This window comes from Heloderma suspectum, chromosome 4 (genome assembly GCF_057233095.1).
Source record: "Heloderma suspectum isolate Gila_16-S chromosome 4, 16-S_ref, whole genome shotgun sequence".
Lineage (NCBI taxonomy): Eukaryota > Metazoa > Chordata > Lepidosauria > Squamata > Helodermatidae > Heloderma > Heloderma suspectum.
Window position 1 is genome coordinate 137,394,515 of NC_139461.1, and position 27,635 is coordinate 137,422,149.

A 27,635-nucleotide genomic window follows, 5' to 3' on the forward strand; every position below is an offset into this window, starting at 1 on the left:
GAGGGGTTGGGCATTGGAGACACTGTATTGCGGTGGTTCCGGTCCTTCCTCTCCGGCAGGTACCAGAGGGTAGCACTGGGAGAGGAGGTTTCGGACCCGTGGCCACTTATTTGTGGGGTGCCACAGGGTTCCATCCTCTCCCCGATGCTATTTAATATCTATGTGAAGCCGCTGGGGGCTATCATCAGGAGGTTTGGGGTGCGGTGTCATCAATATGCGGATGACACGCAGCTCTACCTCTCGTTTAAATCTTCACCAAGGTTGGCCGTAGAATCCCTGTCCAAATGTCTGGAGACGGTGAGTGGCTGGATGGGAAGGAATAAGCTGAAGCTGAACCCTGACAAGATCGAGGTACTTTTGGTGGGAGACAAGAGGAGGCTGGGGGATGTTGACCTGGTGCTGAATGGGGTACGGCTACCCTTGAAAGGCCAGGTCCACAGCCTCGGGGTCATTTTGGACTCCCAGCTGTCCATTGAGGCTCACGTGTCAGCTATGAGCCGGACAGCGCTGTATCAACTCCATCTGATACGGTGGCTGCGCCCCTTCCTTCCCAAGCATCTGCTCCCATGGGTAGTACATGCCCTCGTCTCCTCTCGTTTAGACGACTACGTGGGGTTACCCTTGAAGATGGCTTGGAAGCTGCAGCTGGCACAGAACGCGGCGGCTTGCCTGATTAAAGGCAGCCACTGGCGAGATCACATCACTGCAGTGCTGAAGGAGTTGCACTGGTTACCAGTTGTTTTCCGGGCCAAATTCAAGGTGTTGGTTTTGACCTTTAAAACCCTATATGGTTCCGGCCCAGCCTATCTTAAGGAGCGACTCCAGCAGCACCAGACAGGCCGCTTAACAAGATCAGCCTCGGATGGCCTTCTCTCTGTCCCATCAGCCAAGGCAGCTAGACTGGTGGGGACGAGGGAGAGGGCCTTTTCTGTGGTGGCCCCCCCTCTGTGGAACTCCCTCTCTAGGGAACTCCGCCATGCCCTCTTTAATGAGCTTCCGTCATACATTAAAAACGTGGTTGTTCAGGCAGGCATTTGGGGTGGGTTAGGGTATTTTAGAAAACGTTTTTATTGTAGAATTTTGTTATTTTAAACTGTTTTATTATATGCTGTACATCGCCCAGAGTGGCTGGGTGACCAGCCAGATGGGCGATCAATAAATTTAATAATAAATAATAAACGCGAGCCTTGTCTGTCAGAAAAGAATTGTGTTTGTTCATGAAGACAGGATGTATTGCACACTGATCCATCCTTCATACCCAAGATTAATTTGGCCTTCAATAGGATTCTAGACATCATCCTGCTAAACATTGTCTCAAAGCCAGTTCACCCAAAAGAGAAATGTGAGCATAATCTAGATGTGCATTGGGTTCTTGGTATTTGCATTCACCAGTGAGAGGGATAAACACATTCTGTTAGCATGTGTGTAGCCTACAAACCCAGCTCCTAAGGGCTGGAAGTCACCAAGGCTTCTATCAGCAAGAGGTTCTCTTGAGTATAAGGGTATCATTCTATAGCCAGAGGATCTTCTATAGTCCGGGAATCATTCTCCTCCCTCTGGGACTATGGCCTATTCGGACCAGAGCCACTATTTCTGCAGCTTTAAGCACCCGTGCTGCACTGGAAGACTTACATAGGCCAGCCATCTGGTCCACCCCTTCTCCTTGGATAGGCAGGCATTATAGAATTAATACCTTTGCCTGAGCAGACACCTCCTTTGGGAGGATGGTCTTCCAGCAGGAGATTTATAAATATGTAATCCTTTTCCACATTCCCCTCTGGGAAGTCAATACTGCTCTTGGAAATCTCTTTGCTGCCTGCTGCCTTGCCCCGTGACTGAGAATGGAAAGTTGGACTCAGCATGAGATTCCATTCATTCCAGTCAACAGGCAGGAGAGCAAGCAAGGCTACATATTGTTCAGAAGGTGACAATGGAAGACAGGTTGAGGGGTGGAAAGCTATTTCATGTCTGTGATCCCCTCTCCCATCATGCATGTTTTCACTTGATGTTTGTTAATTACTCCTCTTCGGGCTAATGATGTGGTTTTAGCTGGGGACTATAGGTGACAAGTGGTGTTTGTTATTTTCTATTTTGGGGCTGTCCTGTAGTACAAGTCTGGGCCTGTAGATACATTTTTTTCACTTTGATAGTTCCAAAAGAGAAAACAGAACACCGCTTGTTACCTACAGTTCCCAGCTAAAACCACTCAAACACATAATCATTTATCTACAGCCTGTTCTGGACACTGACACTTCCCTCTCAGAGGCTCTGGGTGGTATCATCCCAACCTAAAATAGCTACTTAACCAGCAACAAAGGACCACATAACAGAGATATAGACACAAGAAATAGATCTTGTGGCAGACCTAGATGCTAACTCTGTCCCCATATCTACTCTGGCAGCACTATTCCAGGAGCTAATAATGTCATCCACAAAAACAGGCGTTTATACATCTCATCTTCCAATGTGATATTTGCCAGCAATGCATTCTACTACTGCATTTTATATAGAACAAACAGGCTAGTCTCTATGCAAAAGAATGAATGGACAGGAATCTGTTATCAGAAATGTCTATTCAAAAAGTGGTAGAGGAACATTTCAACCTCCCAGGACACTCTCAGCCAAAGCACATTACTTTAAAGTAACAGCTAGCATCTACATATTTTCTTTTTACTCCAGACTAAAATACAGGGGGCTGATACAGATTGGGACTCAAGTGGTGTGTGTGTGTGTGTGTGTATGTGTAGGGGAGCTTTAAGCCTGCAATGTGTATTGCCAAATAGTGATCCATTAAAGCAGGTTGTGCTTTCTCAGTCTAACCAACCTCACTGGACAGTTGCAAGGATAAAATTAGGTAAGACTGTGGATGCCATCCAGAGCTCCTTGGAGGAAGGCTGGAATACAAATACGATGAATAGTAAAGGCAGCTTTTCTAGCCACTTCTAAAGATGTTCAGAGTACCATAACATCCACAGAAAATTAAGGAATCAACCTTTTAGCGTAAGCAATGTATATCTTTTATTTAAACATTTTCCATATAATTAAACTTCCTTTCTAACAATGGTTCCACTGTTTGCCCAACTGATATGTAGCCGCCATTATTTTTCTTACTAATAATAATGAAATGTGAGCCTTGTGGAGACACCAATGTAGGATGTATAGAGGTTGGGGTCAGGGCCGACAAGCAGGATTACACACACACGCACACACCACATGCATTAATTCACAGTACACAATATAATGCTGTAGAATTGTTAATAAAGAATTCTATTGTTCAGGCAAGATATGTGTGTAGTGTTGCTGCACAAGAAATAAAAACCATTCACGGAGTGGGGATTCCAGGAACCTGCTTTGATTCTGCTGGCAGTTTTCTCCTCTCTGTCTTGTGTTAATGAGAGTTAGCAGAGAGGTGCAGCAGGAACTCTTTAAACATCCTGCTGTGTATATGTTGCAGCAAATTGCTCTGTGAATTGCCATGCCTTCTATTGATAGCTTCGATACCAAGCAATCCCTGTGTTGAGCTGGAGCTTTGGCAGATAAGGCATTAATAAGTCTCAGAGTAACCTTGGTTAATCAAATGAGTTGCTGACGCTTCTTTTCTGTACCAAGTCAGCACCATCAAGTTTAGTGTCAAAGGTTCAGTATAAAGGGCTGAAGCCAACAGTGAAGGCTCCCATTTTGACCAGCCTCAGAGCCAGCTGCAGAGTCTTGAGCAAGGACATCCAGTACAGAGACATCATGGTGAAGCTGCAGCTGCCAAACCCTGGCTTGGAATGGAGAATACCTTCCCACAAGGAGCTGGAAACCATTGAGGCTACAGAGGCAGATTCAAGACCCAAATGGGATAATAAGGCACAATATATGCTCACCTGTATAGGGTTTTGTGTAGGCCTGGGCAATGTATGGCGATTCCCTTATCTCTGCCAGAGCCACGGAGGAGGTACGTCTTTGATCGTTCAAACGGTAGAGATGGACATTTATTGGGTGAAAACCGCTTGTATGGTACCAAAGATAGTAGTGCGTATTTTTCTCCATCATTTGACAACAAAACAGTCACAGGGTTTTGAGAACCTCTAGAATAGTCATATACCGTTTCATTTGTTGGGAAGATAGAGAGGTGTGCAGGATTGTGCTGTATAGCGGTATTTACTCAGAATGAAGTCCTGCTGAGTTCAGTGGGACTTACTACAGAATAAAACACACATGGGTTGTAGCAATAGTTGCAGAGATAGAAATCTAGATACAAATTCACTGTGGGTATTCTCATCAAGTCAAGGAAGGAAGGCCAAAATCTCTTCTCATTTTTCTCTCTCTTTCACTCATGGCTTACTGGGCGGGAGTATTAATTTTTAAATTGTGAGCATGAGAGGACAGTAATTGCTTTGTAAAATGAGCCTTAATCAAGTGCAATTTGGTATAAAGAGTTAGTGTTATATACCTCCCACTTCATACGAAGGGAGAACTATGAATGGATCAATCCATGTTGTTTGAAGAAACCTTTTGCCCAATCCAAAGGTCTTTCTAAGATTTCATGCAATAAAAATAGGTCCAAAGGTAGATACTGTTGCACCTGCTTTGCAATATAGTATGTATAGTTTGGGGCAATCTTTAGAGGTGGGAGAACTTGATGTTATTAATCTCTTGGAATTTTAAGGGCCTATAAATCGTACATGTGAGTCAGCTTTCATTCCACTTGAAAAATATCTATATTTGAGGGTGGATGTGTTTTTATAAATGCATCCCACAAGCTGAAGTGTCTTTCTTCCTGTCCATCTATCCATCTTTAAACTTGAATTTTCGGGTACATCAGCTGAGGCTATTCTAGCACTTTTCTGCTTTCTGTTTATAAGTCAGTATAACTTGGGGACTGAATACAAATTGCTGCAAAAATAACATGGGAGGGATATTCTGAGAAACAGCGGGGGGGGGGAGTCTGATGCCCCCTCCCTATGCTCTTGACAATGATCTAGACACCAGCAGCTGCTGTTTCTTAAAACACCCCCCCCCCCAAGATGGACTATTGGGTGGAAAATGTGTCATCCTTTCCAGTTTTTAGACTATGGCTATATGGGCTATGCTTCCTAACTGACATGTTTGCAGTAGGATTGAGACTAAAGCATTCTGCATCAGCAAACATACACTAAAATAGTTCCCAAAGATAAACTTAAATAGTTTCCCAAACTTTTAATTAACTAGGACACAAATATTTTTTTCTGGGTTAAAACTGAAGGCATATAGCATTCTATGCTCAAAAAAGGTGTTCTGGATCCTCCTTGAAACTGCAGAATAGCCTATTTAGTATTTTTCCTCTTCTGCCCCTTTGCCTAGTCAATCAGGGCTCAGGGATAGGACCCTGCTTTTGGAACAATGTTGATGCTTTAGGGCAGGGGTGGGTAACTTTGGGCAGCCTGGGGGCCAATTTTCACCTCCCAGACTTCCCTGGGGGTCACACTCCTGACACCACACCACCTGCAGTGACAGAAAAACTGTTGGCAAACCATTACGGAGACTCAAAAGAGCCACATTCAGCTTGAAAACTAGCTAAATTCGGCACTTTTGTGTCTCCATAGTGGCTTGCAGCCAAATTTCGGCAGCAAATCGTCAATGTTTTGTCTCTGCACTGCCACATATCAGCAGTGCAGGGGCAGCAGCCGGAGAGGCGGGGGCTGCACTGAAGGCCGTGAAGGGCTCCCTGTTGGCCACCCCTGCTTCAGGTCTAATTAGGTGTAGCGCAAGCTCCTGGTGCATCCTTACTGGTTCAGGATGTTCTCACTACGCATAGTGGGCTCAATACTTCATGAGGCTTTCCCACTCTGAGAAGCAGTGGATACATAGAATCATAGAATCATAGAATAGTAGGGTTGGAAGGGGCCTACAAGGCCATCGAGTCCAACCCCCTGCTCAATGCAGGAATTCAAGTCAGAATCATGGCTTCACTTTTCAAGACTTGCTCCAATCCTTCTTGCAGCACACTAGCAGCATGCATGCCCCAGCACACGGTTTGGGCATCATTGTAATAGGGTATTCCTAACATAAAATGGCCAAATATTCATACAGCCAGTTCAGCAAACTTACCATACAAGGCAGGAGGGGACTTAAGGGGTAACTCATGTTCCATTTGGAGAAGGTTTTATTTCTTTTCTTTTTCTGGCATTCTAAGAACATAAGAATTGATTTACTAGGTCAGAGCAAGGGTCAGTTTATACAATACACAGAATCACATGGAAAAGGTTTTCTGTACTGCTTCCATATACATAGGATTGGTTGCAAGTTTGTTAAAACAACAACACTCTGCACACAGAAAACTAATGTCAGGGAGAAGCGTTCAGCTTAGCTTTCTCCTTGGCAAGCTATTTTTGTAGGTACAAGGAACTTAATATGTGGGGGAACACTGAAACATGAAGCCCCTTACCTCTACCCTGCAGTTATCACTTGATTTTGCTGCCTCTAAAAACTGACCCCTAAGTCCACCTAGTCCAGCATTTTGTTTCTAACCGAGGCCAGCCAGGTGCCTTTTCAAGCTTGGCAACGGGACATGGCACCTATGTCATGTCAGATGACAGAACCTTTTTTTTCTGTCAAGGGCCAGTTACTCCAGTCCTTCTTGCTGTACGCTGGTAGCATACCCTGGCACACAGTTTTTTGCTGGGTGGTGGTGGTGGTGAACATGCCGGCAGTGGAAAGGGACAGAGCCAAAAGTGGGTGGGGTACACCCTTTTCTCTCCCTTTCTGCCACCCCCTTTTCTTCCCCTCTCCTTTCTGGCTGTAGGTTCTATTTTTCAACCACACATACAGACTTGCACGCACACACACACACCACAAAAGTAGACACATACAGAAGAGACCAAATACAAGGTGTGTGTGTAAGGTTGTTAACTTTTTATATCGTCATCACCCTGACTTCAACACATTCTAGAGCCGGTGCCCAGATGGCAGCCTAAGCAGGCATCTTGAAAACATATGCCATTGCATCCACTTGGTTAATGGCCCTGTTTGGCTAAATCTCTTCATTACTATACGTAATGAATCTCCACTTTGCCATAAGTGCAGATCTAGTCTTTCTAATGATCGGTTTGACGTCACAGGGGCAGGCAGCAATCTGAGGATGAAGCTGCCACTGTCATTTCCCTTCCTCATTTTAAAAGGCTTATTCAGGGATTTCCCCCTCCTCTGCCTCCCCTCCTATTTTTTTCACTGCATTTCAGAGGCATTCATCTTCTCAGAAAAGGATCTGATTAAAATTGATTCACACATTGTCACTCAGGACAAGTTGATTTCAAAGCTTGACATACTAAATGTTTTACATAGCTGGCATACTTATTAACATGATAATTAAGTATTAGGAAAAGAAGCTTGCGTTCCACATGCCTTGAGGCCCATTCCTGGTTGTTTTTGGAAATCCCCACCTAGCAGATTAGTTCTGGTATGTGAAGGGGCAGCCCAGTGTTCTTTTCAGTGTGCAGTTGAGTGCTGGCCTTAATTATGAGGTAAACCTGGTGCTCCAAACCTTGGCCGTTAGATATAAAAATGTCCCATTTCCATACTTTTCTGACAATCACAATATCTTGGTTATGTGTGCCAAGACTGTGCTATGTGGCTCTGTGTGCCAAAATTTCAGCTTTGTGGAAATAGCTTACCCATTTGAGGGAATATGCTTCAAGTTCCCCATTTTAAGGGAGAGATGTACAAATGTCCCATTGTTGGACTTTACTGGTAAACAGAATGCCTTGGTACGTATACCAATTTTCAGGTCTTGAGGTCATCTCGAACTCCCCAACGATGACAGTATCCTCGTGTATCAGGGAGTAAGTCCATGAAGGTCAAGCTACACCTGATGTTAACTATATCTACTGTGCAGGATTTTTTAAAAATGCAGGTTGCATTAGCTGGGAGGGGGACTGATCATTAATGGGATCAGAGAAGGCATGGAAGGGGAATTTAAAGCTTTCTTCCCTTGCTGTGGTCCTGAGGAAAATCCCTCTTGTGAAGCTAATATTTGCTTTGCAGGGAAACCCTCCATTGGCACCATTAGACATAACCATATTTTGAAATAGTTATTGCAAACCATGGTTTGTAACCCATTGCAAACTATTGTTTTTCATCCTAGTTTGTGGCTAATCCTTGACCATGGGTTAAGTATTCAGGCCACGGTTAAGTGTTTGCAAAAGGCCATTATCACATGAGTTTATGGTAACTGTACAATGAGTTTCCCCTGGAGAGTCCAAAAATTTAGGCATCTGTGTTGATCCATATCAACAAACCAGTTCTAACAGTTTTATTTCCACCAGGGACAGGTCTTTCAAAAAGCTAATGGGTCTTAATTTCCCATTGAAAACCATTCTGTCCCAAAATACTTTGCATTACAACAGGCAACAATACAGTGGCCCAGTTCACATGAAAGGAGAGTGATTAATAAGCTTGTTCACTGCCCCGTGCATGCCAGTTGCGTGCTGGCTCATTTCCCTTTTTGGGTGTTGCTTATTGTCATGTGCAAATGCTGCAAGAGTGGGTGGCTGGGGTGGTTAACAAATCACCCAGCAACCCTACAACAGATCATGGTGGGTTCTGAGTCCCAAGAAGCCATGCCCAGTGAGGGTAATTAGGGAAATCAGGTGGCATGCACCTGGCACACAGGGGGATGTTTAATAAACCACCATGGCTTATTAGCCACCCACAGTTATTGTTTCCATGGAAATTCTTGTCCTCCCAGCAACTGTGAGCATAGCAGCTAAGCTCAGAGGAAACAGGCAATTCTGAGGGGAGGGGGAGCCCTGGGGCCACACCACTGCCATTTTCTCATTCTCCCTCAATGTACAGAAGTAATAGATCCATGTGGGGGTATCTGATTTTTCTTTTGAATAGCCAGGCATGTGATAAGCACTCATTTTAGAGGAAAGAAGGGGGGGGGAATATACATTTAATCAAAAGGATATCCTAAATGCTGTAATAGTGCACTCTTGTAACTTGCTTCCTTATAAAGTAATGTTAAAATATAGATTATTCAGAATAGGACTCACTACAGGTGCTTTAGTCTCTCTTTTCCTGCTTTTCCTTACCACTAAGTTATATCCTATGGCCACTTAATTCCAGTTTTCCTTTTGTACAAAACACACTCATTTTGTATTGTACCCTACAGGAGCCTTTATGATCCCTTTCCTCATTCTGCTTGTCCTGGAAGGCATCCCATTACTCCACCTTGAATTTGCCATTGGACAAAGACTCAGGAAAGGTAGTGTGGGAGTCTGGAGTTCTATCCATCCTGCTCTGAAGGGAGTCGGTAAGTTTAAAAAAATAATTGTATTAACACAGTAACAAACAAAACAGCATTTGGTCCATCTTGGAATACATCTGTATTACAGATAGTGTGAGTGAACCTCAAATTCCCAAATGATGCAAGTGGCAATGAAATAAATACCATAAGGTGCATCTCATCAATATTTGATTCTTGAATATTTAAGGGAAAATTAAAATGAAATGAATTAGGCCTTGCCTGTTTTACATTTGAAGTTCTCTTAGGGAACAATCCTACCTGGATAGTTGCCAGCCTCCAAAAGGATAGTCAGAGGCTGCCGACTGTCCTATGCAGGGTGGCTGGAGCACGGAGGGTATCCTGCCCTACGTGTCCCAGCCACCCTGTGTTATTGCCTAGACATGCAAGTTCAACTTTCTAGGCGCGGCTTTGGGGAGGGGGAGGCAAGGGGCCTGGAGACCTGATAGGAAGCTGCGTAAAGCAGCTTCCGTAGTCTCCTCCCCTCCCTGTCCCTCGGACCACCCCTTTTTCCCTGTCTTGGTGCTCCATTTCTGAATGCGGAGATGTAGCCAAAATGGAGAGAACTGTGCTGGCTACGAAGGGGCAGGGGAGGGGAGCGTGGTTTCTGGGAACTCAACAATCCTTTGGCCGTCTAGATAGTGTCTAGTGGCCATAGGATTGCTCCCTTCAACTGCTTCCACACTAGGTGTTTAGTAAGGAATGACGATGCATCATTTGCTCACATCTTACAGGGAGTCCACACAACATCATCATCATCGGTCCATAACCTTTCTATGTCTTCCCAGTGCTACTTCCATTATTTTTCTTTTGTAGGAAGTCCAACTCTTTTGAGAAGGATAAAAGAATAGCACAATCTCCACAAGTGCAGATGTCCTTAGCACTATTCTTCTGTCTTTTTTAGGAGGTGTGTTTTTGATCTGGGCAGTGATGTATCAGGTGGATGAACCTCTCACAGCTCAGCACACATTCACTATAACTTTTGCAGTGGACACAATTTATAAGCCCAGTTTTTTAAAAAAAACACGGATCTCTTAAGTAGCGCTTTTCTGGCTATATTTTTAAAAATTATTAAAATATTAGCAAAATACTGCTTAAACAAAATATAATAATAATATTAGGGTGCAATCCTATGGGTTGCACCTCAATTTATTTATTTATTTATTTATTTATTTATTAAATTTACTAATCGCCCATCTGGCTGGTCACCCAGCCATTGTGGGCGATGTACAAGCATATAATAAAACAGTTTAAAACAGTAAAATCTACAATAAAAACGTTTTCTAAAATACCCTAACCCACCCCAAATGCCTGCCTGAACAACCACATTTTTAATGCACGACGGAAGCTCATTAAAGAGGGGGCATGGCGGAGTTCCCTAGGGAGGAAGTTCTACAGAGTGGGGACCACCACAGAAAAGGCCCTCTCCCTCGTCCCCACCAGTCTAGCTGTCCTGGCTGATGGGACAGAGAGAAGGCCATCCGAGGCTGATCTTGTTAAGCGGCCTGTCTGGTACTGCTGGAGTCGCTCCTTAAGATAGGCTGGGCCAGAACCATATAGGGTTTTAAAGGTCAAAACCAACACCTTGAATTTGGCCCAGAAAACAGCTGGTAACCAGTGCAACTCCTTCAGCACTGGAGTGATGTGATCTCGCCGGCGGCTGCCTTTAATCAGGCAAGCCGCCGCGTTCTGTACCAGCTGCAGCTTCCGAACCGTCTTCAAGGGTAACCCCACGTAGAGCGCATTACAGTAGTCTAAACGAGAGGAGACCAGGGCATGTACTACCGATGGGAGCAGATGGTCGGGAAGGAAGGGGCACAGCCGCTGTATCAGATGGAGTTGATACAGTGCTGTCTGGCTCACAGCTGATACCTGAGCCTCCATGGACAGCTGGGAGTCCAAAATGACCCCCAGGCTGCAGACCTGGTCTTTCAAGGGTAGCCGTACTCCATTCAACACCAGGTCAACATCCCCCAGTCTCCTCTTGTCTCCCACCAAAAGTACCCCGGTCTTGTCAGGGTTCAGCTTCAGCTTATTCCTTCCCATCCAGCCACTCACCGTCTCCAGACATTTGGACAGGGATTCTACGGCCAACCTTGGTGAAGATTTGAATGAGAGGTAGAGCTGCGTGTCATCCGCATATTGATGACACCGCACCCCAAACCTCCTGATGATAGCCCCCAGCGGCTTCACATAGATATTAAATAGCATCGGGGAGAGGATGGATCCCTGTGGCACCCCACAATTGAGTGGCCACGGGTCTGAAACCTCCTCTCCCAGTGCTACCCTCTGGTACCTGCCGGAGAGGAAGGACCGGAACTGTTGCAATACGGTGTCTCCAATGCCCAATCCCTCCAGGTGATCCAGAAGGATACCATAGTCAACGGTATCAAAAGCTGCTGAGAGGTCGAGGAGAACAGGGAAGGAGCATTCGCCCCTATCCAGAGCCCTCCTCATATTATCCACCAAGGCGACCAAGGCCGTTTCTGTCCCATGCCCAAGCCTGAAGCCCGTCTGAAATGGGTCTAGATAATCGGTTTCTTCCAAGTGTGCCTTCAACTGCATCGCCCCCACCCGCTCAATCACTTTGCCCAAAAAAGGCAGATTCGAGACTTGGCGAAATTTGTTCAGAACTTGGGGATCCAAGGAGGGCTTCTTTAAAAGTGGTCTTATCACTGCCTCCTTGAGAGCTGATGGAATCACTCCCTCCTCAAGGGGGGCGTTCACCACCGCCCTGATCCCCTCACCCAGCCTCTCTCTGCAGCTCATAATGAGCCAAGATGGGCAAGGATCAAGTAAGCAAGTGGTCAGCCTTACAGATGAAAGCGCCTTGTCCACTTCCTCAGAAGGAAGACGCTGGAACTGATCCCACGAAACCGGTGTGCCACAGGCCGCCTCCTGCTTGCTAATGATTGTAAGTGAATCACTCACGATGATTGTAAGCCCCCAAAGGCAGAGGCTTATGATCATCTAGTGCACAGCGGGAGGAGCAGCGGAGGTGATCTTCGCCTGCATTTTCTGCTAGACAGGCGTCTTTGCCTGTCTAACTGGGATGTGTTGGAGGGGGAGTGAAGATAACTCCCATCCTGGCCTCTCTGGTCTTCTCTGCTCCCCGTCCATCAGAGCGCCCCTTCCCCAAGGTCAAGTTCCCAACCTTGGAGAGCAGCCGGCCTTCTTTGACGGCTGTGAGGGAGAGGAGGTGGGAGCTCCGATTCCACCTTTTTGCGCTGGAGTGCTGCCAGTGACCTCGGGCTGGGGAATCTGAAATATCCTCTGGCCGAAGATGGCCACAGGATTGCTCCCTAATATATATTAATAAAATATTAATATAACGAAAGGATAGTAATAATCGAAATACTTATAGTGCTATAAAGTTATAACAGTGATTTTAAAAAGAAGAGGAACCTTTCCAGGTATTGCCATTTTAGCAGTAATGAGGGTTTTCCCCATAACTGAATACTTCCAATCTATACTTCTGAGCCAAAAGAAACATTAGAAACAAAGGAGGCACAAAACTCCAGATGCTGAAAAAATATTTATTTTCAGGTCCAACGCCTACAAATAATTTGCAGGAGTCGCTGAAGTGTCCCTAGCATTGGTGAATCATTGCTGAAAATGTGCTCCTCAGGAAGGTTTTCCAAAATACTTCAGCCCCACACAAAAAAATTTTTCAACGTCTGAAGTTTTCTGCCTCCTTTTTTCCTGTTTGTGGTCCTGTTGTTGGTGTTGTTAGTTTGCTTCTGCCAAAACGAACATTAAGCACAGTTTGGGGGGACATTTCATAGGCAGTAATGGACAATCACGCTTAAAACCCCCCCGCTTAGTGCCAATAAATAATTGACATTTTTTAGAGGATTACTAAAACATTCGTTTCCCAAAGGTCCACTCAGGTGAACTGGACTTTCCCAACTCAGAGCAGCTAAGTCATACCCTCTGATGTGCATGGAAGATAGAGAGAGGAAAATATAGAAAAAGTGCACTATCCCCAATAGTGTGGAAAATCAGTTCTACTTCTACAGTAGAAAAGCAATGATTTATTTGTACTTGGAGCCACCTGTCTGGAAGCAGCATTAAAATCTGTCTGCTTCAGGCCACTTTATGCAATCAGCAGAACTACATGGTAAAGCTTTTCCTGGATTCTACCACTTCAGGTTACAGGGGTGCTCTGAGCTCTAACCATAGGAGAGCTGTGCAGCTGTTCTGTCTTTTTCTACTTAATGGATTTTCTGAGTTAAGGAAAAAGACAGAAGAAGTGGTAGGAAAACATGGGCGAGTCACAAGGAGAAGACTGCAGGGTGATGGCACTATAGAAGCCTTCTCTGGAAGCACCCAAAATATCGGATGGAGAGATATAGTGCTCCCTTGTGTTAAAAACAAACACCCTAAACAAAAACCACCTTGCACATGGGGAAAAATCCTATTAGGAAGAAAGCTTAGCGGCACTTTTCTCCCTGAGATCTAAAGCAATCTTTTTGTGGGAAAGCTGTCAAATTTGCCACTCATGCGCCCCCCCCCCCCATCACCACACCCACCAGCTGCAGCCTGAAGAGGTATATTCCAGGAAAAGCATGACCACTTCATCCTGCTGATTGTATAAACCAGTTCAGCAGGGTTGACCCCACTGACTTCCATGCTTGAAGCACACAGGCAAAGGGCTTTCTAACTTACTCTCCCCCAATGTAGACATCAACAGAAGCTTGAGGAGCATCAGCTCCTCCCTGCTGTATCCCTTTCTGTTGGCTTGTACATGGAAGACTTGACTCCCAGGCCTGTAGTTGCCCACTCCACTACTTTAGCATCACTTCTGAGAAATCCTAGGAGTCTCACCCCCTAAGAACACATTAGCATGACGCATCCACACACAGTTTTGTTTTGTTTTTTGCTTTGCTTTGCCAGCTAGGCAGAATAAGCGATCAGTATTACAGTATTTCTGGCCTGGGTAGCAGTCAGCGTGCCTCATCTCTTTGCACAAAGCCTGGTATGACACCACACTCTTTCTGCCTACGATGCACCTTCAAGTACATCAGTAATTTATCAGTAAAAGCTTGTGTCCTGATCCATGAAGGGAGATTCTTGCATGGAAGTTGATTCTGTGTGGATTTCCATGCTGGATTGGGAACTACACATGCAGCCTGAGGGTGCTTCCAGGCAAGGCTTTTTGTGTGTGTGCAATTGCCCTGCCTCATTCACATAATTTTACAGGGGATCCAGACACACTGGGCCTGTTCGCATGATCAAACCAACTACTGTGGCTTAAATGAGTCATGGTGCCTTGTTTAAATCAGTGCCACATTCAGGGTGCCATTATATTAATTAACTCCGTGGGCACAGCTTGTTGTGTTGTTAAAACCTGGGCAGCATGGCTTGTCTGAAGGAGAAACAATCCTCAGATAATCCAACAACAGGCCACAGGTTATTGGAGGGTTGTTTTCCCCCTCAAACAAGCCATGCTGCCTGGGTTAACACAACACAACAAGCCGTGCCTAGGCGGGTAATTAGGGTAACAGTGACTGGCACACGCTGGCACACGCTGCTGATTTAAGCTTGTTTTGATCGTGCGAACTGGGTCAATCTCTTACATCTTTAGCACTCCAGTCCTTTCCCACTGCTTCTTCCATCTTTCCACCAGAAAAAAAATCTGTTAAGAAAGAAAAGACAGAATAGCTGCACATTGCCTTTTGATTGTTAGCATTAGGAACCCTCCATCTGGAAGCATCCTGGACATTAATGTGCTTCCGAATTGTGATGTGTACTTTTGGAAGTGAAACCTTTGACATGGCTACTTATTTGTAATGTATGTATGGTATGGAATGGGGTGTGTATTTCCATCTGCATTTTGACGGGATAGAACATGGATCTCCAACCGCAGTGGGCTTCTCCACATGGGGCTTTTATCCTGCTATTGGGATTAGTTACTCATGGAAGTTTGCGGGTCCTTTACATGACATTGTCAACCTCCAGGGCATTTCCTGCACTAAATGAACTTTATCCCATTTTTTAAAAGATTGGAGATAATGAGCTATCAAATTACAGCGTGTTGCGTTTCCTCATGAAAAGAGGAAGATGCACAATAAGAGGAACTAGACCATAACGCCATCTAGTGGCTGTATAATGAAACATATAGAACAACACAGATAAGAGGGAAAGGGGGGGGGAGGGAAGTGCGTGTAAAGGGAGCCCATCGTGATCCTGCATTTAAAATGGAAGCAGAAAGGCCCAGTAAAGTGGAGGGATTTTAGCTTGGTGTAGAAATGCTCTTTGTGTTGGGCAGCATGTGCATTGTTGCCCACAGCTATATCTGAACTAGGGCCATGGTGTGTGCCAAAGGGGACCTCGCAACAGAATAATGTCATACATAAATTGCTAAGCAAATTTTAAACCTTCTAATTCATCTATTTTAATTTCTCAATGGTTCCAAAAATAAAATTCTACCATATTACAAGAAATGCTATTATTTCTTATTTAGAAAATTAGTTATTAATAGTCCAGCATGATAGATGCTTCTAAAATGAGCACAAGATGAGAATGGTCCATTGAAGGGAGAAAAGTCAAATGTATCAATAAACAAAAGCCAACAGGTTGCCCTTTGTCATATATTCGTATATTGTGTAATAGTAAAGATTGGTAAAAAATAATTTAGACGCTCTCCTCCTGGTTTGAGATTGAACATTTAATACACATTAATGAAGGGCCGATTTGTGGGCTCAAATACAGCAATTTTTAAAAATTGATGAATACCTTTGACTCTGCTTCTTTCTCTGGATCAAGTTTTAGAAAACTCCTTGATAATTTGGGTGGGAGTGGGACAGGGTGCATCTTCAGAATTTGTTGTGGTTGCTAAGGTTTTCCCCACTGTTGATTTAATTTCTACAAGTTTCTCATAATTATTGGGGTTTTGGTTTAATTACAACAAAGAAGATCTATTTAAAATCTTTCCCTCTGTTCCTATAGGTATAGCAGCAATGTTTGTCTCCTTCCTTGTGGGTTTATACTATAATACGATTATTGCCTGGGTGATGTGGTATTTCTTCAACTCTTTCCAAGACCCGCTGCCCTGGAGTGAATGTCCACTTGATAAGAACAAAACAGGTACAGACGATGGCATGGAATGTTTAAATCAGTTGGCGGTTCATTTTGAGGAGGCTTCTCTTTTAAAGATCATAATAAAAATATAATATCAATTCTCACCAGAGAAAATTTGGAACGCCTTTTCTGAATCTGCTGAACTGGTGACAACACCCTTAGTAAAGTTTCTTAAGATAATTTTCTATTGTAAGCCTGGGGGCAGGACCATTGTTGTCTTTCACCTTTTGTACAGAATCTAGTTCTTTTATTTTGGCACTGGCCCATAATGGATCCAGACTAAGTTAGTTGTCCTTAGTAACGTAAGACTCACTGATTTCAAGTGTGACTAACTGAATCTGTGTTTAGCTATATACAGCACTGCTATGCATAGCTATTTATATAAAAATATCTATGCCCGGAATCTGCCTCATGCTGACAATTCAAACAGAGTTTGGTGTTTGGGTGGATCTATATTTCTGGCTAACTCACAAATACCCCACAGGGAGTAACTCATGCTTTGGTGGAAAAAAAAGCCGGGGGGATGTTAGTAGCTAATGAACCTGTGTTGATAAAACTTTCTCTTTATATGCTTTCTCAGGTATATAAACAGCAAGGTTGGTTTACAAATGCAACTGTCTGAATAAGCTCAGAGAATGATATTTTTTAAAGTATTGATGCTATATAATTGGAAACACATGATCCTACTGGGTACAAGCTTTCTGAAATGCATTCCAAAAATATGAAAAATGGGGTTCCAGGTTTCTTCAAATGCTTTTTGATCATTATTATTTATTACATTTGTACCCGCTTTTTAACTGGAGTCCCCGGAGCTGCTTACAACATTCATAAAATGAGCAGGCACGTGATGGTGTCTTTGCCTGCCTGCCTCCCTTCCTCATTTCTTTTTGATATTCCCTCCATTCAAGTGGATAAGCCCACTTGAACACAGCCATATATGTAATTTAATGCATTTTGTAGCCATTCATGTTTCTTTGTCAAGGTTTTTCTTGCAGGAGTCAGAGGATTTCCCAGATAAATTTTGCATACATCCTTGTAAAATTCCCACAACATCCCGAACGAGTCAAAATGCATAGTTTAGTGCATGACAATTTTGACTTCCTTAAAGTGGAAGTGAGTAGGGATTAATAAGTTAATAAATTAAAAGGTGTCTCTGATTAAATGGGCAACAAACTATTTTAAAAAAATAAAATAGAAATAGTGACAACAGCCTTCCCCAATCTGGTGCCCTCCCTTCATTCCCTGCACAACCATTGGCCATGCTGGCTGTGAATGATGGGAGTTGTAGTCTAACACATCTGCAAGGCCCTGGGTTGGAGAAGGCTGATCTAGAAGAACCATAGGGGTGATGAGGGGGTGCCAGCTCAGAAGCGTCATTACTTCCTGAGTCAGAGAGGAGGGGAAATGCCTGTTCTGGGATAGTGCCTGCTGCCTATGATACACGCAGGCATCATCCAAAAAAGCAAAGAGAGGAACGGGCCTTTCTCAGTAATGGTGCCCGTCATCTGGAATTCTCTTCCAGAGGAGGCTTACCAGATTGGCTTGCCGCCGGCATTTCTACATTTGGTTAAGCCTTTTTGTGTTTTGGAAGGCCTCTGGGTGAACTGTGGCTTCAGCATCTTAGGCTCAATGGTGCTTCTTAAAAATGATGGTTGACCTAAAACCACAATGAGAACAGACTCAAACACTGTTTTCAAAGTGCTGTTCTTTTTTAAAATACCACTTGGAAATGGTATGGCCTTTTAATTATTGTTTATTGTGTGAAGTGCCCTGTAGGCCTGGTATACAGATCAAAAGGCAAGACAGAAATGAATTAAAGAGGGCTGCAGCCTTTAGGGCACAATCTTCTGCATGTCAAGACAGAAAAAAGTCCTACATCTCCCAGTATGGCTCGCTGGGGCATGCTGTGAATTGTAGGAATTTTTTCTGTCTAAACATGCATAGGATTGCACCTTTAATCAATTAATTGGTTAGATTGATTGATTAACAACTTTTAACTGACTAAAGCCACATTCCCAGTTAATTGGGCATCACACACACACACACACACACACACATACACACACACATTTATAAAAACTGCAAGTGGCTGGCACCATCTTAAGAGAGGCATTCCTCCTTCATTCTCAGCAGGAGGGAATACCTATACATGACCCATCTAAAAACAAAGAAATATGTTTTTTCTCCGGCCATATGCAGATTTATTCTGATGCATCTATTAAAACTAACTTTGATTGTTCAACTAAGATTTATTTGAATAGGTGAGAGCCCTTCCTTGCCCACCTCACATGCTTTCTGGTTTATTTCTTTTTAGAGAAGATTTGGGGCACAGGCCACTGGACTTCCTCCCATGCAAGCCCTGCTGGAATGTATGGTAGATGTGCGAGAGCACTGCCATTTTCACTTTAATGGTCTTGCATGGAAGAACTCCCCACACTGGATTGCGCCATCACCTACTAGGACTGTTTCTTTGGTTTCAGGTTTCTTAGCAGAATGTGCAGAGAGCTCTGCTGTTGATTACTTTTGGTACAGGAAGACATTAAATATCTCCACCTCTATCAATGATTCTGGAGCTGTGCAGTGGTGGCTTCTGTTGTGCTTAACTTGTGCTTGGGGAGTGCTGTACGTGTGCACAATCAGAGGCATTGAAACAACGGGAAAGGTACTTCTGTCTTGTGTGCATGAGAAAAAGAGCTGCTTCTTGTGTTATACTTTCCACCCATGGAATGGCCCCTGCAAGGTACTCCAGTGTGTCCATATGCTTGGAAATGTTACATTTCAGTGGTCACTCTAGCCACATCCCCCAATCTGGGCTCAGTTTCAGAGACCGGAAAAAAGGCTGTTTTGAGTGGGGTTCATGACCTGGTGGGGAGAGAGGGATTATGGGAGGAAATCAATGGCTTGAGGGGAAGAGTGACACATTCTCCTTACTGATTGCTACTTCTCTGATGAAAATTCCCCCTCTCTGCACCCCAGCAGAGCATTCACCCTAGGCAGCAAACACAGGGATGAGAATCCCATGGTTACCGCAAAATATCTAGTTGTTGCCTTGGTAAGAATAGACCTGGCGGTGTCAATGTGCAGTCATAGGAAAAGTTAATGAAATTTTTTTTTCCAGAAGGTACCTATGCAATGTGTGATCAGACCAGGTAGAAGTAGTTCCCAGGCCACAATTAAAATGTCTAGATTTGTAAGAAAGGGATAGATAATATGTGGAGAGCTCATTCTATATGAATGCTAAGGCTTGCTGTTTATACTATTTCTCCCAGTGTCCTCCTTTCCTTGCAGTTTTTCATTTCTGATTAATTTACCTGATGCTTTAAATTACTGTGTTGGTTTCTAGTGCCACCATTGTACATGGCACTTCACAGAGTAATATAAACAAACAAACAAGACTGTTCCCTGCTCTAAGAAGCTATCAATCTAAATGTCAATGGAGGGGGATAATATTTTATTTATTTAAGGACTTCAATGCCACCTTTCAAAACAAGTTCTCCCAAGGCAGCTTGCATATCATAAAAACATTTTAAAACAAAACCAATATCTAAAATGTTAAAACTAGAAGAGCATCATAAAAACACTTCAGAACCATCTCGCCATCTTTAACCAGAGACAGATTGATATGAAAAGGTCTTGAAAGCTTGCCTAACAGCAAACAGGGAGGGATCCAATCATATCTCTCTTGTGAAGTTACACAGATATAGGGCCACCACCAAAAAGGTCCTGTCTTTGTGCCCACAAATCTGATTAACCCTGATGCTGCGAGGAGGACCCCTGCGGTTGACCTTAATGCCTAGGCAGGCAGGCTCATAGAGAGAGGGAGGGAAGAGAGGAATAAGGTAACAAAATAAGAATATACACATTTTACATATTCAATTGTATACATTCTTTCTCCAGGCGGTGTACGTAACATCAACACTTCCTTATGTTGTGCTTACCATTTTCCTGATTCGTGGCTTGACTCTGAAAGGATCTGTCAGTGGAATTGTATATCTCTTCACTCCTAATGTAAGGATGTATTGGATATTATCTTTTAAGAAACAGCATAATTCTATTCTCGTTGCATCCAGATTTGCCCATGTTGATAAATAAGAGCAATATAAACTGTTCGTAGCAATATGCCCAGCTGTCCTGAGCGCCATTTTCTTGGTAGAAATGCGTACAAATCGAATAATGAATAAATGCGCTATCTTCTGGAGGTCTCTTGATTTGAAGATATTTATTTATTTATTTATTTATTTATTTCATTTCTATACCGCCCAATAGCCGAAGCTCTCTGGGCGGTTCACAAAAATTAAAACCAAACAACACACAATAAAACAATTTAAAATATATAGAACATTAAAACCACAATATAACAATACAACCACAATAAAACCTAGCAGCAGTACAGGAGTTTAAAATACAGATTTAAAACAGCAAAGATAAAAATTTAGAAAGCTAAAATGCTAAAATGCCTGGGAAAACAAAAAGGTCTTCACCTGGCGCTGAAAGGAGTACAATGTAGGCGCCAAGCGAACCTCACTAGGGAGCTCATTCCAGAGCCGGGGTGCCACAACAGAAAAAGCCCTCCTCCTAGTAGCCACCCGCCTCACTTCCTTTGGCAGGGGCTCATGGAGAAGGGCCGCTGATTATGATCTTAAGGTCCGGGCAGGCACATATGGGAGGAGGCGATCCTTCAGGTAACCTGGCCCCAAGCCGTTAAGGGCTTTGAATGTTAACACCAGCACTTTGAATCGGGCCCGGAAATGGACTGGCAGCCAGTGCAGCTGGAAAAGTACTGGCGTAATATGAGCTCGCAGGCCAGACCCTGTTAACAATCTTGCTGCCCTATTTTGGACCAGCTGAAGTTTCCGGACCGTTTTCAAAGGCAGCCCCACGTATAACGCATTGCAGTAATCCAGACGAGAAGTTATCAGAGCATGGATAACTGTAGCTAGGCTATCTCTGTCCAGATAAGGGCATAGTTGGTATACCAGCCTAAGCTGATAAAAAGTGCTCCGTGCCACTGAGTTCACCTGTGCCTCAAGTGACAGTTCTGGATCCAAGAGCACCCCCAAACTACGAACCTGATCCTTTAGGGGGAGTGCAACCCCCTCCAGAACAGGTTGAATATCACCTAGCCGGGCAGATGAACCACCCACTAACAGTACCTCCGTCTTGTCTGGATTGAGTTTCAGTTTATTGGCCCTCATCCAGTCCATTACCGTTCCCAGGCCCTGATTCAGAACAGCCACTGCCTCACCTGGTTTTGATGAGAAAGAGAGGTAGAGCTGGGTGTCATATGCATATTGATGGCACCTCAGCCCACACCTCCGGATAACCTCCCCCAGCGGTTTCATGTAGATGTTAAACAGCATGGGGGATAAAACAGAGCCCTGTGGAACCCCATGGCACAATTGCCATGGCACAGAGCAATAATCCCCCAGCACCACCTTCTGGAATCGGCCATCCAAGTAGGAGCGGAACCACTGTAGTGCAGTGCCTCCAACTCCCAACCCAGACAACCTATCCAGAAGGATACCATGGTCGATGGTATCAAAAGCCGCTGAGAGGTCTAGGAGAATCAACAGGGTCGCACTCCCCCTGTCCCTCTCCCGGCAGAGGTCATCCCACAGGGCGACCAAGGCAGTTTCCGTTCCAAAACCAGGCCTGAAGCCCGACTGAAATGGATCTAGATAATCCGTTTCATTCAAGAGTGCCTGGAGCTGTCCTACAACCACCCGCTCAAGCACCTTGCCGAGGAAGGGGATGTTGGCCACTGGCCTATAATTGTTAACATCCTCTGGGTCCAGGTTAGGCTTTTTCAGGAGTGGTCTAATTACTGCCTCTTTTAAAGCGGCAATGTGGGCAATTATGTGGGCAATGTGCCCTGGTTCATTACTGAGGTCTTTGCATGGTGGAAGAGTGGTACCCCCTGCCCTTCCACTCCACCGTACACGTGGCTTGGTGTATGAATCGGAGTGGCACGCAAATCGGGGCTGGTGGACGTGGCGGGCTGCTTGTCGAGAGCGCACAGCCCAGCAGGGGCTCACTAACAGCAGGCCCCGAGAGCGGCTCCTCCTCCTCACCACTGCAGCCTGCTCGCTTGCCTGCCTCTTGCTCTGGCCCAGACAAGGGTGGCGGTAAGGAGGAGCAGTGGCAGGTGCCCCCGCCTGCCTGCTCCTTGGCTCTCTGCCAGTCGAGCAAGCAAGGGGGGCAAGGATGAGAAGAGCAAGAGCAGCTTGCGGCAGCGGTGGCGAGAAGGCGGGCTCCCTGAGGGAGGGGGTCCAGGGGGGGTGTCTTGCGCAAGGGCCCTCCCCAAATCGCAGCCAGCCCCAATCCACATGGCCTCTGCTGATTTAACAGTTTGCCAGGTGACACAAAGGGGGCAAGGGTGTTTCACTTCACCCTATATGCCCTCGCAGTCTGATGTGTACACAGGCAGTTCCAGATTCAAACCAGATCCGATAAAAAGGATCTAAACTACAAGGCCTGGGAAAGGCCCCACCCTCAGACTTTGGAGGGCAATTGTAAGTTAGAGGTGACAGTAACTGGCCAATACACGAATATGGCAAAAGGTGGATTTATACTGCCAATCTTCTGTTTGGCTAACGGCACAAACATCTTCTTCCTTGCCTGCCTGACCACACCGTGCCTGCTTTTCCCTGTTGACTGTCCACTCAACGACAACATGCTACCTGCCTTCTGAATTATGCCTTGAACCTGCCAGTCACAGGAATGGATGGTTCCAGTATGGAGTACCTCAGTACCACGCCTTTTCTTAAATGAACAGATTGCATGTTCAGCCTTTGCTAGGATTTGCTTTTATTCATTGTGAGCTGTAAAGTGACCTGATTTTAAGCCCTTTTTCCCTCTTTTCTTCAGATTGCTGAATTGGCCAACCCTGTCACCTGGCTAGATGCTGGAGCCCAAGTATTCTATTCCTTTTCCCTTGCCTTTGGAGGCCTCATCTCATTCTCTAGTTATAATTCAGTTCAGTAAGTTGCCAATATGAAAGACCAACTCAGTTTTAGGATATAATGTCACAATTTGTGATAGTACATTTCTTGATATTATCACTCCCCAATCCCTATTACATAACTACCCAGGAGGGCATATTTTTGTTGAACAAAACAAATAGGAAGAAGAAACCCAGGTAGTTCAAAATGGTGGCCTAGAAAAGTCCTCTCTTCTTCTTCTGTTCATATTGAAGATTCCATGTATTGCTGTCCATAGCACAATTTCTGTCATTCTAGAAGACAGAAGGGTTTTTCCTTCTTTTGACGTTTGCCAGATTCTCTCTCTCTCTCTCTCTCTCTCTCTCTCACACACACACACACACACACACATACACACACACACAATTTATATTTCTTTAGTACATTTATATCCTGTCTTTCCTCCAAGGAACTTAGAGGTGGCAAATATGGTTTTCTCCCTCCAACTTTTGTCCTCCCAACACCCTCGTGAGTTACATAAGGCTGAGAGATTGTGACTGGCCCATGATCACCCAGTGATCATCCCATTTGGGTGGGATTACTTATTATTTATTTTATTTGTTACATTTATATCTCACCTTTCCTCTGAGGTGTCCAAGTCGGCATACATAATACTCTGCCTCTCCATTTTATCCTCACAACAACCCTGTGAGATAGATTAGGCTGAGAGTCAGTGACTGGCCCAAAGTCATCTAGTGAGCTTCATGGCTGAGTGGGGACTAGAACCTGGATCTTCTGAGTCCCAGTCCAACACTCTACCTGCTACACCACACTGGCTCTCCCACTCTTACAGGCTAAACCTGCCTTCCCCAACCAGATGCCCTCTAGATGTTTTGGACTACAACAGCCAGCATTCCTGACCATTAGCCATGCTGGCTGATGGGAATTCCAAAACATCTGGAAGGCAGATTGGAGAAGGCAGGTCTAAATATTACACTTGCTCACACACACACACACACGTAAAAAATTACAGGAAAACAGTTCTTAATTCACCTGTGTTTCTGTGTTTTGGCTTGCAGCAACAATTGTGAGAAGGATGCTGTGATCATCTCTATGGTGAATGGCTTCACATCCATTTATGCAGCCACAGTCATATACTCGATCATTGGATTCAGAGCGACAGAGAGATATGATGATTGCTTTAGCCAGTAAGCTGCTTTCCTGTCTTCCAGTTAACATCTTCTATCTATTAATACAGGGCACAAATTTTTGTTCGCTCCATTTCAACCTCTAAATGTTATCCAATTGAGTTTGGAACGGTCTCAACTTAAAGCTGCCAATGCCTAGATTTGCAGAAAAATAATCGCACCCCCGGAAAGAAATTGACAGCTTCGCAATTAATGTTTAAAGTTTAAAATAATTTGTATCACACAGCCGAACGGGTACGCAATACACGATCGCATGCATTTGCTATTGATGTCTAGAATGGCGGGAACATTTAAGAAAATTAGTTGGAACTTCGATAATTCAGTGTCAATGTTTTTAATTTCAACACAGTCTCACTTCTCACTGTACTGCGATGCAATTACCTTGTGAGGCCAACCTACACATGCTCCCCACCATTGCTGTTGCAGGTTGTACTCTGTACGAACATGGCACAACAGAGAATGGGGAGCGTCAGGTCCAGCAACCCACAGAAAATTTTCCATGCACAAATTAGTCTTGTTGGATCTGAGCAAATGTAGATTCTAGTCTTCAGTCCTTTAATTCATAAAAGAGATGGCACAGCCTTGACTATTTTTTTCTCTGTGACTACAGTGATAACACTGGAGAGTTTTGTGTAATAAACTAAATAGGCTTTGACCATTTTCCTTTCCTTTTTGCAGAAATATCCTCACTCTGACAAACGCATTTGATTTGGCAGAAGGTAACGTAACCCAGGACAACTTTCAAAGAATGCAAGATTTGTGCAACAGAACGGATCCAGCAGCATTTGCAGCCCTTACATTTAAGAGTTGTGACTTGAACACATTTTTATCTGAAGTAAGGTGACAACATGGAAGGAACATCACATAGAATGATATATGTACATGCTATGGCAGAAAAATAGCAAAAAAATAAATATCACTAACACTCAAAAATAAGGGAAAGACAATGCGGAGGATCTTGGCATTTTAAAAATAATTTTACTGGTTATTATTATCTTTTTACAGAGATTTTTTTACATTAGGTGACATTTTCTTTCTCTGTCTCTTCTTCTCACCCACTGACTTATCTGTTGGTGTTTAAATGCTTGGATTTCATGATCCAAGCATTGGGTTCATGCAGAGTTAGGCATGCCCTCCACCTCGTCTAGGGCTGGGCAACTTTAGGCAGTCCAGGAGACAATTTCCTCCCTGGGTCCCCTCACGGGCCACCCCTACCCCCCGCAGTGGCAAAAACAATTTTTTAAAAAGTCAGTGATCTGCTGTCAAAATTTGGGTTCAAACTACTGAGGAAAAAGTTAGCTTGTTTTCAAACTAAACTTGCCCTCTATAGTGGGTTGCAATTGAATTTCACTGGCAAAACAGATTAACAAACCCCCCCCCCTGACATTTGGGGGAGAACGGGGGAGGGGAGAACGGGGGGAAACAGGCCATAGTGGGGGTGGTGGGGGCTGCATGCAGCCTGCAGGCTGTGTGTTGCCACCCTTGACCACATCCCTTGTCTCTGTAGCACAAATTGCACAACCTTGGCACCAGTGGAGATTGGTGGCTCTGATTTCGGTGGGATTGAGAATCCATTCTGGATTTTAGTCAGAACCATCCAGAACTCTAAAAGAGTAAGTTCAACTAACTCCAAAATAGGTTCAGCACCTTGGATAGTTCCTTTAGCATTCTGGCTGGTTCTGACTAAAACACAGAATGGATTCACAACCCCACTGAAATCAGGGCCACCAGCCTCCACTGCTTGGCATTGACATTATCAATGGTTACTATAAACCAGGATCTGAAACTAGGATTTAAATCTGGTTAGCTGAACCTGGTTTGTTCATTTGTTTGTTTATTCCACAAATTTATATACCATTTCCCAACAAAAGTATTGAAGTGGTGAGCATAACTACAGCAGCACTAATTTAACAATAACAATACCATGTTAAAATTTTCACTAATCAACAATAAAACTATAAGTATCTGGGCCACACTTCACAGAAAGGCTGTGTAAAGAGATCGTTCTTAAGGAGTGAGGGAAGGTTGCAACAGCTGGAATTGTTTAACTTGGGAGAAAGGAGGGTAAAGGGAGACATGATAGAGGTGTACAAAATTATGCGTGGTGTGGACAGGGAGACTTTTTTCTCCCTCTCTCATAATACTAGAACCCGGGGTCATCCCATGAAGCTGATTGGTGGGAGATTCAGTACAGATAAAAGGAAAGGACTTTTTCACATAGCACATGGTTAATATATGGAATTCGCTACCACAACATGTAGTGATGGCCGCCAATTTTGATGGCTTTAAAAGGGGCTAAGACAAATTCCTGGAGGACAAGGCTATCAATGGCTACTAGTCCTGATGGCTATGTGCTACCTCCAGTACCAGAGGCAGTATCCCTATGTACGCCAGTTGCTGGGGAACATGGGTAGGAGGGTGCTGTTGCCTTTGTGTATGTTTGTGGGTTCCCAGTCAACAGCTGGTTGGCCACTGTGTGAACAGAATCCTGGACTAGATGGACCCTTGCTCTGATCCAGCAGGGCTCTTCTTACATCCTTATGTTCTTAGGAGTTGTCTAAAAGTCAAACTGGTAAACTCCTGTCTGATGTCGATTGGGAGTGTGTTCCAGAGGGCGGGTGCTGCAACACCATCCCTTTAAAAAAAAATAAAATCATTTTACCTTCTATTAGTAAATGCTGCCTTGGGCACTTTGGCGGAAAAGCAGTTACATGAATGTAAATCATAATAATGAACTAGGACCCCAGGCAGCCTAACAAATTGATTTTCAAATGATCAATAGATCAAATACTTTGTATGTTTTATTATACCAATTGGTATCTTCTGCAGGGTGTTGAAGGAACTGGATTAGCATTTATTGTCTTCACTGAGGCCATCACCAAAATGCCTGTCTCACCATTGTGGTCCATTCTCTTTTTTATCATGCTTTTCTGCTTGGGTTTATCATCTATGTTTGGCAATATAGAAGGTGTCATGGTACCTCTGCAAGATCTTCAAATTATACCCAAAAAGTGGCCAAAGGAAGTTCTTACAGGTTCGTTGAAAATGGTAGTGTTACAATGGTGGGGCAATAGGGGGATCTGCCCTAGGTGCAGCCTAGATGGGATTGAGAAATGGTCACCCGAGGTCAAGTGGTACATCGATAGTTTTTTTTTT

At 44.2% G+C, this 27,635-nt stretch overlaps 1 protein-coding gene across 1 annotated transcript in view; it reads left to right on the forward strand.

Moving 5' to 3' along the window:
• The first annotated feature begins 3,674 nt into the window (after positions 1–3,674).
• Positions 3,675–27,635, forward strand: part of LOC146347437 (sodium-dependent neutral amino acid transporter B(0)AT1-like) — a 30,042-nt gene continuing 6,081 nt past the window's right edge. Inside the window, exons 1-9 of the mRNA XM_084850657.1 lie at positions 3,675–3,940; positions 9,137–9,277; positions 16,220–16,357; positions 18,832–19,013; positions 20,249–20,359; positions 23,219–23,331; positions 24,351–24,479; positions 25,158–25,314; positions 27,309–27,513. Coding sequence (XP_084706783.1) covers positions 3,739–3,940; positions 9,137–9,277; positions 16,220–16,357; positions 18,832–19,013; positions 20,249–20,359; positions 23,219–23,331; positions 24,351–24,479; positions 25,158–25,314; positions 27,309–27,513 — 1,378 coding nt within the window. The 5' untranslated portion in view covers positions 3,675–3,738. The remainder of the gene's footprint in view (positions 3,941–9,136; positions 9,278–16,219; positions 16,358–18,831; positions 19,014–20,248; positions 20,360–23,218; positions 23,332–24,350; positions 24,480–25,157; positions 25,315–27,308; positions 27,514–27,635) is intronic.